The sequence below is a fragment of the Myodes glareolus genome, chromosome 5 (assembly GCF_982192425.1).
Source record: "Myodes glareolus chromosome 5, mMyoGla1.1, whole genome shotgun sequence".
In the NCBI taxonomy this organism is placed as follows: Eukaryota; Metazoa; Chordata; class Mammalia; order Rodentia; family Cricetidae; genus Myodes; species Myodes glareolus.
This window is the reverse complement of record NC_142030.1, coordinates 112,519,177-112,536,907: the sequence shown is the minus strand read 5'-3', so window position 1 is coordinate 112,536,907 and position 17,731 is coordinate 112,519,177. Positions and strand designations below refer to the sequence as shown.

At 39.5% G+C, this 17,731-nt stretch overlaps 1 protein-coding gene across 4 annotated transcripts in view; it reads right to left on the bottom strand.

Moving 5' to 3' along the window:
* Positions 1–1,572: 1,572 nt before the first annotated feature.
* The window catches only part of Cdh20 (cadherin 20), a 232,449-nt gene continuing 216,290 nt past the window's right edge, over positions 1,573–17,731 (bottom strand). For 3 of the 4 annotated variants that reach the window (XM_048443846.3, XM_087906621.1, XM_085688436.2), the window contains 3 exons: positions 12,835–13,086; positions 5,663–5,737; positions 1,573–3,091 (listed from right to left, as the gene is read on the bottom strand). In XM_048443846.3, the coding sequence (XP_048299803.2) occupies positions 2,583–3,091; positions 5,663–5,737; positions 12,835–13,086 (836 nt within the window). In that variant the 3' untranslated portion in view covers positions 1,573–2,582. The remainder of the gene's footprint in view (positions 3,092–5,662; positions 5,738–12,834; positions 13,087–17,731) is intronic. The other variant, XM_048443847.3, reaches the window with a different exon arrangement.

Sequence of the window (17,731 nt, the reverse complement as noted above, 5' to 3'; positions counted from 1 at the left end):
GATTTTTCACATCCATTTTGAGGGCTGGAATCTCTTTCAGCTTACAATAGGAGCTGCAGTAAACCCCACTGTGGGCTTCTTCCAAACTTCCTGTATTGTACTATTAAGCATCCTCCCAAGAACTAGAAGACACAGGGAATTGCTTAATCACTTCATGCCCATTATCATGGGGACTCACTTTGCAGGATGTGGGGCATGATATTCCCCTGTGGTTAAGATACCAGCTGTGCTCAGTTGTAAAGCATGCAATATAAAGTGAAACAGTTGTAAAACTATCCTCGGAGCTTATGGAGGAAAGGAAGGATGTTATTGACGTTAATTTGCCCAACTTCACAAAATCAGTATGCTGGAGAATCTAGGTTGGGCACATATTTCTATTTTATTCTCTTGTGTTGTTAACTGTATTTTTATGGTGTGCTTCACCCTCAAGGAGGCTCAGTGAGAGCTGCTTGCCTTTCATGGGCCGTAAAAGTTCATCTACAAAAAGATGCAGATGAGACTTGAGATGTTAGTACAGCTTGTGATGGACACAGAATGACATCCCACTGGCTGCAAGCATCTCATCTGCCTTCTTAAGTCTTTGATCACTATTCTTGTACATTTTGAAAAGTGATTTTTATTATTAGAGGAGATTAACAACAGCACTATGGTGATAGGGTAGGCCTCGTGTGGGATGATGATACACTCTTCCAGAGAGAGAGAAGAGAGGGTGGGGTGTGAAAAAGAAGGGAAAGGAAGGGGTGATAGGGCAAGAAACAGAGCAGTGTGTTGGCTATTCTCAAAATGTGATCCCTGCACCAGCTGCATCAGTATTACCTAGGAACTTGTTATAAAGGGAAGTTGCTCCCATCTGATGCATTACTGCATCAGAAATTCTGTGGTGAGATAGTTCAATGTGTCCTCCATTTGATTCTGATATATGGTAAAATCTGTCAGCCAGCGCTATAATCCAGATTATCAGAAGATTATTTTGTTCACAGTTTTACTGATAACTGTTTAGTAATTCTTCAGTAATATGATGTCAAAGAGCGATCTTTCCCAAGTCTCTTAGCAAAGCACTTGTTCAATGTCTAATGGATATAAAGGACACAGTTAGGAATATATTATATACTACTGATTTTAACTACTATAGGGAAAGAAGTTGAATAAAATATGTCCCTCCAATAATGAGCTCTTCTACAGTGGAAAGCTGATTTGTATTTGACTTGTCATTGAAATAAAATTGAAAATGACACAGTATCTTGCCTCTTTGTTGTTGTATACCCTCTCACAAAATTAAAAATACTTGCCAAATTCATGATTGTGTCATTAGTATTAAAAGGTCCCTTTCCCCTTTTAAGATATAAGAATGAAGTTGTCACTGAAACATCAGCTATTGAACCATCTTATTAACATGGTCAGCTATCAACACGGAATTCCCAGCCTCGTGTTTCTCTGACACTGTTTCTGTGTTACAAAGCAGTTTCAACCTGAGGTAAACCATGATCATCCAGCTCAACAATGAAAAAATATGAAGGTCACCTTCCTTCTATTTGTTTAGCTTTTATTAAAAGAAGTGCTAAGGTACTGAGATGTAGTACATCATATTTATTAACAAAATTATTAACAAATATACAAAACTTTTACATGTAATTCTCTTACATCCATTTCTTTTCTATAATACTGGTTTTGTTCAAGTAGGTTATCTACAGTATGTAAACATCCCTTGGATTGACTTTACACAGATTAGGAAAGCCTTCTAACCCATGCTTTTATCAGATACTTCTTTATATTTGGCTTTCGTTTGTTGCATCTAATCTCCACATTTGGCACATGGAAGAGACATCTACAGTGCAAAAGAGGCTGCTTTTCCGGTTTCCTTCTGACTTTTGCAGGGGCATAGCGAGCTGAGAGGAGAACAGTGCAGTCTGACTCACTGATGCTGGATTAGCTGGAATGCCAACGCTCGGCTCAGCTATTAAACTTGAGCACAAGTCAATGTCTCTTCCTTCTCCCACCCTTCCCACCCCTCCCCCATGCAAAGCCCAGTCAATCTTAACCTTGTCTCAAAAAGGTTAAATGAAATACCATCCATCTTAGATCAATTTCACTGAGGAATAATTTTTCAGTGGTGTGTGTGTGTGTGTGTGTGTGTGTGTATGCGTGCCTGTTGATTTCTGAATATCTGATGATCCGGAAAAACAATCTGAAATGGAGAATAAGGATAAAATAGGTACTTTCTGTGGTGGCAAAATGTCAAAGGCCTTGGTGAATAGTTTTTTTTTTTTTTTAAAAAAAAAAAAAGAAAAGCCAAGTTTTTGTTCATAATACTTCAAGTCTTTTAATACGGTGTCAGGGGAAAAAAATAAATAAAACGTCTAAAACGGTGGCTGGAGATTCTGTCCTCTTCTTCCTGGGTTTTCTTCTGAATATTTAACTTAGTCTAACCAAGTAAAGCTGATCCAGAGAGAGCTCTGCTAGGTCCACTCACTCCCATCCTCACTGACCAGCACAGTATTGCTCCTGTGGCGGCCACACCTCTGCACGAGAAGCGGCCTTTGAGAACGTCTGGGTTTGGATGCGCCTCGGCCTCCGGGCTTCCGTCACCACACGGGCGCGGGCCCTTCCGACGCCCCGTAGAGTTCTGCGAGTTTCCGGAAGCGGGGCCCCCAGTCTGTGAGGAAGTCAAAGCTCTGCTCCGAGTCCGAGGTGGCTGACTGCAGGGAGCTGAGCGAGCCGGCCACAGAGCCCTCTCCCTCGAACATGTAGGTCTGCAGCGAGTCGAAGGGCGGCGCCCACAGGTCCATGTCGGCCTCGTAGAGCTTGGCCAGCACGTAGCTGTGCACCGTGCTGCTGACGGCGCACGTCTGAGGCACGTAGCGGGAGAGGCTCTCGATCTCGGGGAGCATGTCCTGCCGCGCCTTCGGGGCGCCCGCCTGCGCCTGCGCCTCGCGTGGGTTCCACATGGCCGCGATGTCGAAGGCCTCCGTATCCTCCTCGCCGCCGCCCTCGTCGTCGTAGCGCACGATATTCTCGTGGATGTTCTCGTCATCGTCGATGATGTAGGGCTGCTTCCGGTGCCGCCGCATGGACAGGATGAGCAGCACCAGCACTGGCGGCACACAGAGAAAGGCACGAGTCAGTCCCCGGGAAGGCTTTATTAAACACGGGACAGGACGGGTTCACAGTGGCAGCCGGGCAGCTCTAGGCATTTCAAACCCCAGTTACTTAACCAGCTCAGGCTGACTCCCCTTCCTGCAAGGTTATATTAGGAGCTCCTGGGCAAATGTGGCTTTCAGTTTCTTCCGTTGATTCGTAAAACACTGCACAGCTTCATAGAAGCCTGTTGCTTTGAAACTCTGTGTAGACACAGAACCAACCGGTATGAAATCCCACTAAGATGCCACAAAGCACGTGCCCTGCTGTAGAAGATATGCGGGGATCAGATCATGCAGCCTGCTTATAAAATAATGAGTTTAGTATACATCTACTATAACCTAAAAATCGCATGTTGGTGAGACTGGAGGATGGTGACATTCTGCTTTCTTGCTTTAGCATCTTAACAGGATTCCACTATAACCATATACTGAGAAATAATGAATGTAGACACATAAGGTAGGTGTGAGCAAAAGTAATGAGCTTTTTATGTCTCATTCAAAAACTAACAGCATTGTGGGTAGGGGTTTATCAGACTCCAAACCTAAGTGAGGAGCTTTGGTGTTTTCTTCAAGAGTTTGGCTCCTGGTAGGTCAACCTTGATCCAGTGGAAGGCTCCCCATTAGACTATCTGGATGACACAAAGGGGAGTAGTTGGGTATTTAGTTAATTATTTTAACAAAAGGACACAAAGTTGGGGATAGGGTGGGAGTATGGGTACACCTAGGAGTTTAGGAGTGAATATGTATGATTAGAATATAGTGTATGAAATTCTGAAAAAAAATAACAAAAATATTTTTAAAAGCTTGAGTGACCCTCCAAGTCCAATAATCTCGATTTCTCAAAAAGACCGTTAATTAGAGGGGTATTTGTGGCTTTCTGGAACCAGTGGTTTTCATGGAAGAGAAGGAATGGGCAGTGATGTTTTATATAGTTCAATATGTTACCAGAAAAACGCCTCACTGTTAGATGTGCTGATAAAGGCTTGGATAAAATTGTATCCCAACAAATGCATTTTTCCCTAGGTGTGTTCATTGGGGTTTAAAGGAGAGATAGAGATAATCCCATTGAACTGTTTGTCTTTGTAACTGGAAGCATTTTCCAGGAAGAGTGTTGCGGCTTTAGCTCTAGGACTGCTATTGATTTTTTCCTGGTGTGCTTTGTTGCAGCTGGCGAACAGTGACAGTTTGACAGCACTGCAGAATAAGCCGCAGTTCCTTAAAGGGTGGTAGCAATGGTGGTGTGTTGTCTGTGCGCTACGAGGTTACTGACTGACTAAGAAAGCTCACAACAACAGATCTAAAACGTTTGCTGAATACAAATTGCAGTTAGTGATGTTAGTACCTAATATTTCTGTGACTGGAATTAATTGGTGACAAAGTGCATATACAGAAAATAATGAATGACATATTCTTGAATATTTTTTCTATGTGTAAAACTATGAGGCTTGGACAAGAGCTACAGGATTTCAGGAAAAGTGACTAATAGGACTCTAAGGGATAGGGCGGGATGTTTGAACTTAGTGTGAAAGACTGGAGCATGATTTGGATTTAAAACGACATAGAAAAAAATAGGTTTCTAAGTGACATTCATATCTATGAGGTACAGCGAACACTAAACATATTTTTAAAAGGCTCTGCTAAACGACAAAGAAATAACATGAACTTGTCCTTATTGAGTAGCTTTGTTAATGAGATTACTGTTAATATAAACTAGGCAATGATGAAAGCTGTGTCTGGCTCACAATAAAGTACAGAGGCAAGGCTGCTAAATTCTGCTAGAAATACTGGGAAAGAAGTCACTTGTGTCATGTGCTAATGGTAGTAGGTATTTTAGATGCTGCTAGGAAAAAAAAGTGGAAAAAGTTTTTAAGTGGCCAGGCATTGTGTGTGTGTGTGTGTGTGTGTGTGTGTGTGTGTTTAGTTCCAGTTCTAGGTTGTCTGGGCCTGGATCACATAGCATAGGAGTTTGGGCATTTGAGGCCAGTATGGGCAATACCATCTTTAAAAAATAATAATAATTCAGCCAGGGAAGCCTAAGCCAACTTTGGATTTTACCTCTCCCCCTTTCCCTCAATATCCAATCACCTAGTTTCTCCAGTATCACCCCCAGAACTTAGCAGACCAGCAGCTGCGGCCTCTCTTCTTTCCTTTTCCCCGTCTCAGGTTAGTCACACAGACCTTTTCCTCCTCCCCTCTTGCTTTATCCCAGCCTCCAACTCAAGCAGTCTTTTTCCAGGGAATGCTCCAGGCAAGCCTGCCAGGGAAGCAGTGAGGCCATCTAAGAAGGTAGACAAGCTTCAGATCTTCAGTCTCCCTCTTCTCCTCCAAATCCATTTTCTAGTCTCAGCCCCAGCGCTGTAGCAGATTACCCTTGTGGCCTCTACTCACTCTCGGCCCTGACTCAGAACTAAACAAATCCTGGTGGAACACCCTGCTAACCTCCCACCTGTGAACCCCTCAGCTTCAATTTTCCAGACCATCTCCTTTCCCAAGTGTCAGCTCCCAATATCTAGAAACACATTTACCTGAAATCCCAGTGGCACATATGGCAGGATCCCAGAAGAATTTTCTATCAGGCAATATACAACCAACACAACCCCCTAAAAAACAGAGCAACAAAAACCAAAGGACAAAACACTCACCCTGAAAAGAGAAGACCAGATATCAGCACCCAGAATTACAATCATACCAAACCCAGATTCCTAGACCTCAGTGCAAAAACATAATAACAGCCAGGACAATAAGTCCTCACAAGTGCCCAGCCACCCTACTGTAGTAAGGCTGAGAGAGATGCTAAAACACAAGACAAGGACCTTAAAATAGTCTTTATAAATAATGATCCTTATGGAAGAAATGAATAAATCCCTGAAAAAATTTACAAAATCACAAACAGTGGAGGGAAATGAATAAAAATGTTCAAGACATGAAAGTGAAAATAGAATCTATAAATAAAATCCAAACTGAGGTAAATCTATAAATGAAAAATTTAGGAACTTGAAGTGTAACCTCAGAGACAAGTGTCACTAACAGAATATTAGAGATGGAGGAGAAAAATCTCAGGCATTGAAGACAAGATGGGAGAAATGGAGAACTCAAAAACTACTTTAAATCAAAAAAAAAACAAGCTAGCATAAAACACCGAGGAAAACTGTAACATATGAACCATTTGAATATAAGAATAATAGAAATAGAGGAAGGAGAAGAGACACAGGACAAAGACACAGAAAATATTTTCAATAAAATCATAGAAGAATATTTGCCTCCAACCTAAAGAAAGAGATGCCTATCAAAGTACAAGAGATATACAGAACACCAGTTAGACTGAACTAGAAAAGAAATTACACTGAGCACATTAAAACCAACACACTAAATATACAGAATATTAAAAACTGAAAGGGAGAAAAACCAAGTAACTTATAAAGACAGAACTGTTAGAAAAACTCTTGACTTTTCAATGGAGATTCTAAGAGCCAGAGGAGCCTAGTTAGATGTTCTCAAGACTAAAGAGGTCATGGATGCCAAACTAGACTACTATACCCAGTAATACTTTTAGTCATAATAGATGGAAAAATAAAAGATTCAGGGATAAAACTAGATTTAAGCATTACCAATCTACAAATCTAGCCCTACATAAGGTGCTAGAAGATGAACTTCAACATAAGAAGTTAACACCCAAGAATACACAATAAATAATTCCAGACCAACAAATTAAGAGGGAAAACACACACACACACACACACACACACACCACAACTGTCAAATAACAGGAATAAACAAACATCTCAATATTATTCAAAATCAGTGGTCTCAGTCCCCCAATAATGACAAGAGTAACAAAATGAATGAAAAAACAGAATCCTTACTGCATCTACGAAACACACACTAACATCAAGGATAGCACCTCAGGGTAAGAGGATGGAAAAAGGTTATACAAGATGCAACCTGGTGTTGTCATTTTAATATCTGACAAAACAGACTTCAAACCAAAATTAATCAGAAGGGACGGGGAATGACACTATATTTGTCAAAGGAAAAATCCACCAAGAGGACATTGTAATTTGTAACGGGTGCCTCAAACATAAGGGCACCCAAGTTCATAAAAGAAATACTACTACATCTTAAATCACACATTGACCCTCACAGACTAATAGTAGGAGACTTTAGTACCTTACCCTTGACAATAGACAACAACAACAAAAAACAAACAAACAAAAAAAACCCCATGCATGCTGGAGCTAACTGATGTCATAAACCAAATGGACCCAATGTATTTACAGAAGACTATTACAGAAGAATATACATTCTTCTCAGGAGCTCAAGGAACTCTTTCTACTATCAACCACAGACTCTGACACAAGTCTTAACAGATATAAAAAAAATTTTAAATAGCACCCTAAATCCTATCTTACCATCATGAATTAAAACTGGATATCAACAACAACAGCAAAAAAAAAATTATGAACTTACAGAAATTGAATAGCTCACTACTGAATAAAAAATGGGCTAAGATAGAAATCAAGAAAGAAATGAAAGATTTTCTATAATTGAATGAAAATTAAACACACCATATCCAAACTTCGGGACACAAAGAAGGTATTATAAGAGGCAAGATCATAGTACTAAGTGCCTACATAAAATAACAACAAAAAGATGGAGAGGTCTCATATTAGTGACTTCACAACACTCCTCAGAGTTCTGAAACAAAAAGATGAAACTATACCCCAAAAGAGTAGAGGTCAGGAAATAACCAAACTCAGGGCTGATATCAAACGACAAAGCAAAACAAAACAACCCCACAAAAAAAACCCCACAAACAAACAAAATCAATGAAACAGAGTTGGTACTTTTAGAAAATAAGATTGGCCAGTCCTTATCCAAACTAACTAAAGGGCATAGAAAAGATCTAAATTAACAAAATTAGAGACGAAATGAGGAACATAGTAACAGACACCACGATAATTCAGAGAATCATAAGGACATAACTTAAAAACCTGTACTCCAACAAATTGGAAAATCTTAAAGAAATGGATAATTTTCTCAATAGATACCACTTACCAATTTAACTTGAAATCAGATAAACAATTTAAAAAGACATATTCCTTAGTGAAATAAAAGCATTAATTAAAAGCCTCCAAAACAATAAAAACCTAATACCAGGTGATTTTAGTGTAGAATTCTACCAGACTTTAAAAAGAGCCAAGACCAATACTTCTCAAATTATTGCACAAAGCAGACACAGAAGAATCATTGCCCAACTTATTTTACAAAGCCACAGTTGCCCTGATACTTAAACCACATAAAGACCAAACAAAAATATTACAGATTAATTTATCTTGGGAACATAGATGAAAACATTCTCAATATAATATTTGCATCCTGAATTAAAATACATCAAAATTGCCATCTACTGTAATCAAATTGGCTTCATTCAGATATAGTTCATTATACATAAATCAATTAATGCAATCCACTGTATAAACAAACTAAAACACAAAAAACCACAAGATCATCTCATTAGATGTGGGGAAAAAAAACCTGTGACAAAATCCAACACCTCTTCATGACAAAAAGTTCTAGAAAAGTTAGAAACATAAGGGACATACATCAACATAATGAGGGTAGTTTACACCTATCCCATAGCTCACATAAAAATAATGGGGAGAAACTCAAAGAAATTCCACTAAAATCAGGAACAAGACAATGTTGTCCACTCTCTCCATACATTTTCAATGTATGGTACTTAAAGTTTTAGCTTCAGCAATAAGACAACCAAAGAAGATCACGGGTACACGAATTAGGAATAAGTCAAATATCTTTGCAATTTATTTGATAGTATACATAAGTGACCCGAAGAATTCCACCAGGAAACTCGTACAGCCAATAAACACTTTCAGCGGGGTAGCTGAAAACAAAATTAACTCACAAAAATCAATAGCCTTTCTATACACAAATGACAAATAGACTGAGAAAGAAGTCAATGAAACAACACCCTTCACAACAGCCTCAAATAATACAGACTATGTTGGAGTAACTCTAACCAAGCAAGTGAAAGATTTGTATGATAAAAATCTTGAAATCATTGAAGAAAGAAATTGAAGAAGTCTTCAGAAGATGGAAAGATCTCCCATGTTCATGGATTGGTAGGATTAACATAGCAAAAATGGTATCCTACCAGAAGCAATCTACAGATTCTGTACAATCCTATTAAAATATCTTCACAAATCTTAAAATGACAGTCTTCAGCTTTATATGGAAACACAAAACCCAGGACAGTGAAAACAAATCCTGAATAATTAAAGAACTGCTAGAGGTGTCACCATCCCCAACCTTGAATTGTACTACAGTGCTATAGTAATAAAAACTAAATGGTACTGACACAAAAACAGACACAGTTGATCAATGGGATTGAATTGAAAACCCAGATGGACCCAGGTGAAGACACCCATCTATGCTGATTTTTGATAAACTAGGACTATACAATGGAAAAAAAAGACATCTTCAGTGAATGGTGCTGGGCAAACTACATGGCTGCATGTAGTTTCTTCTTCTTACTACTCTTACTTATTACTCAAGTTCAAGTGAATCAAAGATCTCAAAATAAAACCAGACACACCGAACCTAATAGAAAGTTGGGAATAGCCTTGAATGCATTGGCATAGGAGACAACTTCCTGAACAAAACATCAATAGTGCAGGCACTAAGATCAACAAATAATGAATAGAACTCATGAAACTGGAAAGGCATGTAAGGCAAAGGACAGGTCATTCAAATAAAGTGACAAGAATGGGAAAAGAATTTTACCAACTATATGTCTGATACTGGACTAATATCCAAAATATATAAAGAAGTTAAAAAACTGGGTAACAATAAAATAAATATCCCAATTAAAATATGGGGTACAAAAGGAAACTCAAATAGCTGAAAAACAGAGAAATGTTCAATATCCTTAGTCATTAGGGAAATTTGCAAATCAAAACTGCTTTCCTCTTACAACCATCAGAATGGCTAAGATCAATAAATCATGCAGGCAAGGATGTTAAGTAAGAAGAACATTTATCCATTGCTGTTGGGAGTGCAAACTTGTACAGCCACTATGGAAATCAGTGTGTTCCTAAGGGAGGTGGGAATATACCATTCGTGGGTGTATTCCAAAAGGATTCATCCTACCACAGAGACACTTGCCCAACCATGTTTATTGGTGCTGTACTCAAAATAGCCAGAAGCTGGAAACAACCAAGAAATCCCTCAATTAAAAAATGGATAAAGAAAATGTGGTACATTTCACAATGGAGTATTACTCAGTCATTAAACAAGTGAAATTTGCAAGTAAGCAAATGGAATTAGGAAAAAAAATATTCCAAATGAAGTAACCCAGATTCAGAAAGACAAATATGGCATGTATTCACCTATATGGAATATTAGTTGTTAAGTCAGTAATAACCAAGTTACAGTCTGTAGAAACAGAGAGGTCAAGTGTAGAATAAGGAACTAGGTGGGGCAGATAGCTCTCAAAAAAAGGAGAATATGTTAGATAATTAAGGATGGATATGGGGGCAGGGCAGAGTGGAATGGGAGAATCAGGAAAGGAGAGAAGAGAAGTGGGTAGGGAAGGATTATGGGGCAAGACAGCTAAAATTGAGGACCAATTGAGGGGTAATACAGAAACCTAATATAGTCGAAACATCCTAAAGTATATACGTAAATGAAGGAGATGAAAACAAAATTGCCAAATAATCAAGGAGGCAGAGCCTCAATTGGCTATCCCTTGTCACCAAATGAAGTTTCCAGTACTGGAAATGGGTTGCATCTAATTGAATTGTTAGCCAGATGGGTCTCATAGGATTCCCCAAACACCCGGGCTGTTGCCAAGACTATAGGATGTTCTCCACAAAGAGATGGCAGGGCTCCTTTGCTGAAGACAACCATACACAGCTCATTGAACTTGGAGAAGTAGAGCTAGTGTGGTACGGGCTGGTACTCTGCATGCTACCAAAGGAGAAAAGTAAACATCAGCCCAGCTACAAACCCTCCCATCTACAATAATGTCCTTTCTTCAAGATATGCTGGTGTGATGGTGTCACAGAGCTTGTGGAAATAACCAACCAATGTGTTATTTGACTTAAGATCCACTCCGTGAGATGGCACGCCATACCTGACGCTGCTTGACTGAACAAGAACCCGAGACTAGATTGCCCAGACGCCTAGGGTAAAACCAATAGTGAAAGAATGCAACAGTTAAATGACTCCTCAAGACATTTTCCTATACTCATAGATCAGTACTTTGCTCAGCCATCATCAGATAAACTTCCTCTTGCAGCAGATGGGAACAAATACAAGACCCACAACTAGACATTACACACACACACACACACACACACACACACACACACACACACACACAAATCAATGGCAGCGTAAACCTGGGATTTGTGTGAATTGTGTTTAACCAGGGTGCTCTGTAGAAGTAAACAAGTGTGAAACTAGTGGGATTTTATGACACTCATGTTTACTTTGACTTCAGGAACCGTCTTTCTCTGTACAGTTTAAGAGAAGGGTCCTGGTTTACAAACTCCATTGTTTCTTGCGCAGCACTCTGAGCCAGTCTCTTTAAGTAAGTACTTCTGCAATGATGACTCTTTGTGGGCCAGGATGAACTTAAAAATTTTCAGAAGATAGAAAGAAGTAAGGTCAGGCACCTTGGAAATTTCTCCTTGGGAAGAGGTTATTTAAAAGGGGAAAAACTTCGGGTTCTTGTTCTGTACTCAAGGTCTTCTAGTGCCACCTGATGGACACTTCAGGAATTGCAAGCAGGTTTTACTTGTTAGTAAAACCAAGAGCCATAATAGAGCCAAGAGCCATAATAACCGTCTCGGGGGAGTTATGTTCTTTTCTCATAATGTAAGATGTAACACTCAAAATACAACCAAAACCCACGTTATATTTTCAGATGTTTTTGAGAATATTTCACAGGCCTACGTAGAAAATCAGAGCAATGCTGACTGACATTTTCTACAGTGAATTTCATTCTTTGGTGTGATTCAGTCTCTTGGTGTTTAGGTAAGCTAGAGATAAAAGGTATACATGGATGTCTTCAAGTCTATTTTAATTTAAATTCCTAGTGTTTTATATTTTTCACTTGTGGAAAAGGCACTAGGAATTTAAATCTTAATTAACTCTAACATCTGGGCATTCAGAAGAGTGTCATCGAGGAAGGGTGCCCTGTGCATGGCCTGCCTACAGTCTGGCCTGGATCTGCTTCTGACACCTGGTTTGGGGCCTTTTGTTCAGTCTCTGTGATTCAGCTGCTACTTATCAGAAATGTATGTGAAGACGTGATTATCAGATCCTCTCCCACGTAATTTTGGTTCTATTGTGTCAATATGAACTTGTATCATCTGAGGTAAACTATGAAGGTCAGAATGTTTCTGTCTCATTAATCTCAGTATCTAGTATGGTATTCAGGCCTACAATAGATAACTGATAAATCTGTGTGTCTTGCCAAAGAGGCCTTGAGGAAAGGGACTGTTTTCAACTTCTGTACTTTTCTCCACGCTTGGCTCTACCACCTTTTGAAGTAGGCCTGGGAGAAGGCCAATGCTGAGTAGCTGTGATAGGGGGTTAACTGACTCATGGCTCAAAGCATGTGGACTTTCCCCCACCCCCGTACACACACGCAAACAAGGAGCCACCAACTCACCTAAGAGGACAAAGATGCAGGCCAGGATGGCGATGAGGGCACCCCGGCTCAAACTGACGGGGAGCATATAGGCCTCTGGGCTGCAGGACATGACGTGGCCGTCGTCATTGCAGCTGCACACTTGGATGGTGAGTGTGCCGGTACTGCTGAGTACTGGCTCTCCGCTGTCTGCTATGAGGATGGGCAGGTAGAAGACGCTCTGCTCCTGCTGCCGGAAGCCGGACCTCCTGGTTAGAATCCGAGCGGTATTATCTGAAGGAGTAAGGCATTAGGCAATTAAAAATGAGAAAAAGAGAAATGAGCGTGGAGTAGGAAGTGGAAGCCCCAACCATTGAGTTAGTTTCCTGGATTGAAGAAAGCAGGGAGGCAGGGCAAATGAAGAAGAAAAGTTAGAAGGTGTGTGCACCTGCAGCCATGGTGCGTTGGTTTCCCTCGGACCTAGATTAGGAAAGATTTTCACTTGCTTTCAGGCAAAACCCTCAGGCCTAGGAGCGAAGCCCTTTAGTGAGAGTTAGTTTTACCCTTCGTGACACAAAGTGCCCAGGGCCAACTGTCAGCCTTCAAATCTAACAAAAGTGTCCTGGAAAGCTTGACAGAAATGAACAGTCATTGATGATTGTGCTCCGTTTGTCCCCGCTCAGCATCTTGCCAAACCCTGTGCCGCTTTCTGCCTCTATGAAGGGAAGGCTGAGGAGCCCACATAACTGTGCAAGATTGCTTACTGTTGCTCTTCTGGCTGAAATTCGTGTATTTTGCTATTTTCTTTTATGCCTCTCAGTTGACGTCAACAACTTCCTGAGGAACCTGCTCTTTTTAACAGCACATTTGAGCCCCCATATGACACACCTTGTGACTTCTCCTGGCCTGTGGGTGAGTCTAGACAGTTGATCGGAATTTGGTGAGTTCTATTCTAATTTATGTTATGCGTATGAATGTTTTGCTTGTGTGCTTGTCTGTATTTCACCTGTGTACCTGGTACCTGCAGAGACCAGAAGAGGGTGTCGAATCCCCAAGAGCCAGAGTTACAGATGCTTGTGAGCTGTCATGTAGGTACTGGAAACTAAACCTGGGTCGCCTGGAAGTGCAGCAGGTGCTCCTCGTTGCTGAATCATCTTTTCAACTCTGGTGAAAATAATTAGTTACTTTTCTTCCCATTTAAAAGATAAGAATTTAGGATTTTTCTCTCTATTTAAAAAATAAGAATATTAGCTAAGAGAAAATCATATACCTTTATGAGGTACAGTGTGACATTTCAGTAGATTTTTTATTGTGTAATAATTAACTCAGGACATTTAGGCAACCCATCATCTTTTGTGTGAGGGGTTTATGTATAAAATTGTGTGTACATGTATGTTCACATGTGTGAGGAGACTAAAGGTTCATGTGGGGTGATTTCCTTGCTCTCCACTTTATGCTTTGAGGCAGAGTCTCTCACTGAACGTGAACCTTCCCAGTTGGATAGGCTGGCCCAGTGAGCTCTGCAAGTCCACCTATTTCCCTCTACCCAGAGTGAGGCTTTCAGACTGGCACTGCCACACCTGGCTTTTCCAAGTGTGCTAGGCAGCTGAAGTCAGGTCTTCATGCATGTGCAAAAAGCAGTCTAATGACAAAACTGTCTCTCTTCTATCCGCCATCTTAAACATTTCTCCTCATTTCTTTGTAATTAGAATACTAGAAAATCATCTCCTGTAGCTTTGTGAACTTCACATTATCACTGACTAAATAGAAGCTATAACAGAATATAATCCTTCCTTAGCTGAATGGTTAGATATTTTTCTCATACTATATGTGGTAGGATGTATTGATGTTGATACTTATCAAGTACTATATAGTTTTAGATTTAAGAATTTTTGAGTTTATATTTTTAGGTCACCTGGAATGACTTTGAGTTATAAAGCAAATATATTGTTTTGCAATTTTGTGATCGTTTTATCAGAGGAATAGCTTGAGAGATGTGGTAAGATGCATAAGAAGTAACTAATGAAGCCAAAGCCAAGCTGGATATGGTGGCACATGTAATCCTGGACTGGGGCAGGGAGCCGAGGTCAGGAGGCCTACAGAACATTCTGAGCCAGCCAGTTCTATATAGTGAGGTCCTGCTTAACAATCAAACAAAAACCACATAACTCTCAAACCAAAACAATAAAAAGCTAATATCGTGGACAGAAAATTTTCTGGGTATGTTTCACATGGACTAGAATTTCACAAAATTTCTAAAAGCTTAAAGCAAACATGGTTACTTAGTAAGCATCAATATTTCTGCTTCTCCTTCCCTTCTTATTTTGTTGTTGTTTTTGTTTATTCTTTTTAGGATTTTTGTTTTGTTTTGTTTTTAGATAGTGTTTCTCTGTGTAATTTTGGCTGTCCTGGAACTTGAACTCACAGAGATCTGCCTGCTTCTGTCTCCTGAATGCTTGGATTTCAAGACATGTACCACCACCACCTGACCTCTCTTTCTCTTCTTGAATGTAACAAAGAACTCTTCTTTCCTATTCTTTTAAGTTGGGCATAGCAAAATAATTACTTTAATTGACAAAGATGAACAAGTTGGAGCTGGTGTCTGACTTTCCCTGTTCTCTTGCCTTGAAGCCTTATTTGAAAGAACACAAGATTCATGCAGCCTGGGACACAGCTGGATGAGGTGGACTGCCTTCAGGTGCAACTCAGACCTTTCTAATACAGTATTCTTTCATTTATATTTACTTTTTTCCTGTCTATTTGTTTCACTTTGTTTTTTTTGAATGATACCAACTAGATTTTGATTTTGTTTTTCAGTTTTGTTTGTTTGTTGGTTCTTTTTTGTTTGTACTCAAGTACCAGTTGTTGTATTTAGTTCATGTAGTATCTCATTTAATCTTTGTGACAATTTGTTGTATTACTGAATGATTCTACCCCTTTCCAATGAAAGAATTAAAGCCTAGTTTAATTACATTTCCTTTTCGTCACTAACCTAGGCAGCAGCAAAGCTGGCACTTGAACTCTGGTACTCAGACTCCTTCCATGGTGTCATTTTTGCTCAGGTGGTTTCCTAGCACTAATGGTGCTAGCTGGTTCCCTGTCTGCTGTACACAAGCTAGGGTCATTTTGGAAGAGGAAACTTCAGTTGAGAAAAGTTCTCCCACCAGATTGACCTGTGGTGCATTTTCTTGATGATAATTGATGTGAGAGGGCCCAACTCACTGTAGGTGGTGCCACCCCCAGTTGCTGGCTCTGGGTGCTATAAGAAAGCAGGCTCAGGAAGCCATGAAGAGCAAGCCAGTAAGTAGTGTTCCTTCGTGCCTCTTCAGTTCAGGTTTCTAGGCTCTTGTCTTGAGTTCCTACTCCAATTTCCCTCAGTGATGGAGCAACCTAGGAGTTGTAGATGAAATAAAGTCTTTCTTACCAAGATGTTTTGGATTATAGTGTTTTACCACAGCAGTAGAAACCCTAAGACAATGCTCAAAACTTGTTCAGATAATTTTTTCCTGCTTTACCTTCATCTTACTGTCTTCTCAGTATGAAATGACAGCAATCCAGTTAGTAGTGGGAGCATTATACTCGTCTGTCCACTCACCACACAGTCCATCCTCTGCTTCCCCGCTTGGCTTAATAACTAACTACCGTTCATTACCCTTTGGAATTTTAACTGTTTTCAAAATTAAAATTTTCTCCAAACAAAGCTTGCATTTATTTTTTAGCTTACTTTAGTTTAGCCTAGATCATAAGAATCTTCTTAAGAAAGACTGACATAAAGCTGAAACAACAAGAACAATACAACAGAAGCTCACCCAGAACTTTCTGTCACATGACTAGGACTGGCATATGTTAGCCATTTTGAATGTTTTTGTTGAAAGTGATAATCGGGACTTTAGTAACTTTTTTGGAAAGACTATTTGTTTCTAAGGTGACAGAAAGCTCGTGTGTGTGTGTGTGTGTGTGTGTGTGTGTGTCCATGTGCATGTGCCAAAATGAAGTTATAGCAACAGTTCCTATTACCGGTATGTCTTTCATGCAGTGTTGGGACTGAATGTGAGAAATGTGCTCTACCACTAAGCTACATCCCATTCCTTTCCCCACTCTTCCTGCTTGCTCTCTGACCTAGTGTCATTTGCATCTGTTAATGGTACTATCAGCATCGCATTTTACATGTCATTATAAATGCAAAATGAAACAAAAATGAGAAAATTATTTCAAAACTTTAAAGTATTCTATACATATAATCCTTTTCATGTCTTGGGACAAAAAAAAAAAAGACTGGTCAAGAAGGTATGCCCTTGTAACCCTAGCACTTGGGAGGCAGAGACAGTAGAACTATGGAGGCCTGTGAGGGTCTGTATAACAGCTTCTAAGTTAGTGAGGTTACAGAGTGAGACTTGTTTCTTAAATCCGAGCCTAAATAAAAAGACAAAGAAGAGAAAGTGTGGGGATATTACTTAGTGGTAGAGAGCTTGTCTAGCATGTCAAAGCCTTTGATTTGTTCCATTGTCCTTCCTAACCCTTGCTAAAAGGCCTTACTTCTATTTGTAAAAATACTTACATTTATTTAAGTATTTATTAAGTAATATTTAATGTATAGTATTTTATATATGATATATATAAACATAAAATAATACATAAAATATAATATATAAAAATGTTATAAGAATATAGTCATATAAGTAATACTATTTAAATATATAAAGTATTTATTAAGTAATATTTAAAAAGTATTTACTATTCATTATAAAAAGTGGGGACACTGGATGATGGGCACACGGTATTGGAAGTCGGTCTGCTTTTAATAAATCTTTGGAAAAGAAGCCTGTGGATAAATTGTCATCTGGAGATTAGGCTCACACTTTGTATTGAAGACGCACTGGCTTCTATTGTGGGAAACCTTTCAAGAGATGACTCATCTTCTTTCGTTTCGATCCTGTTC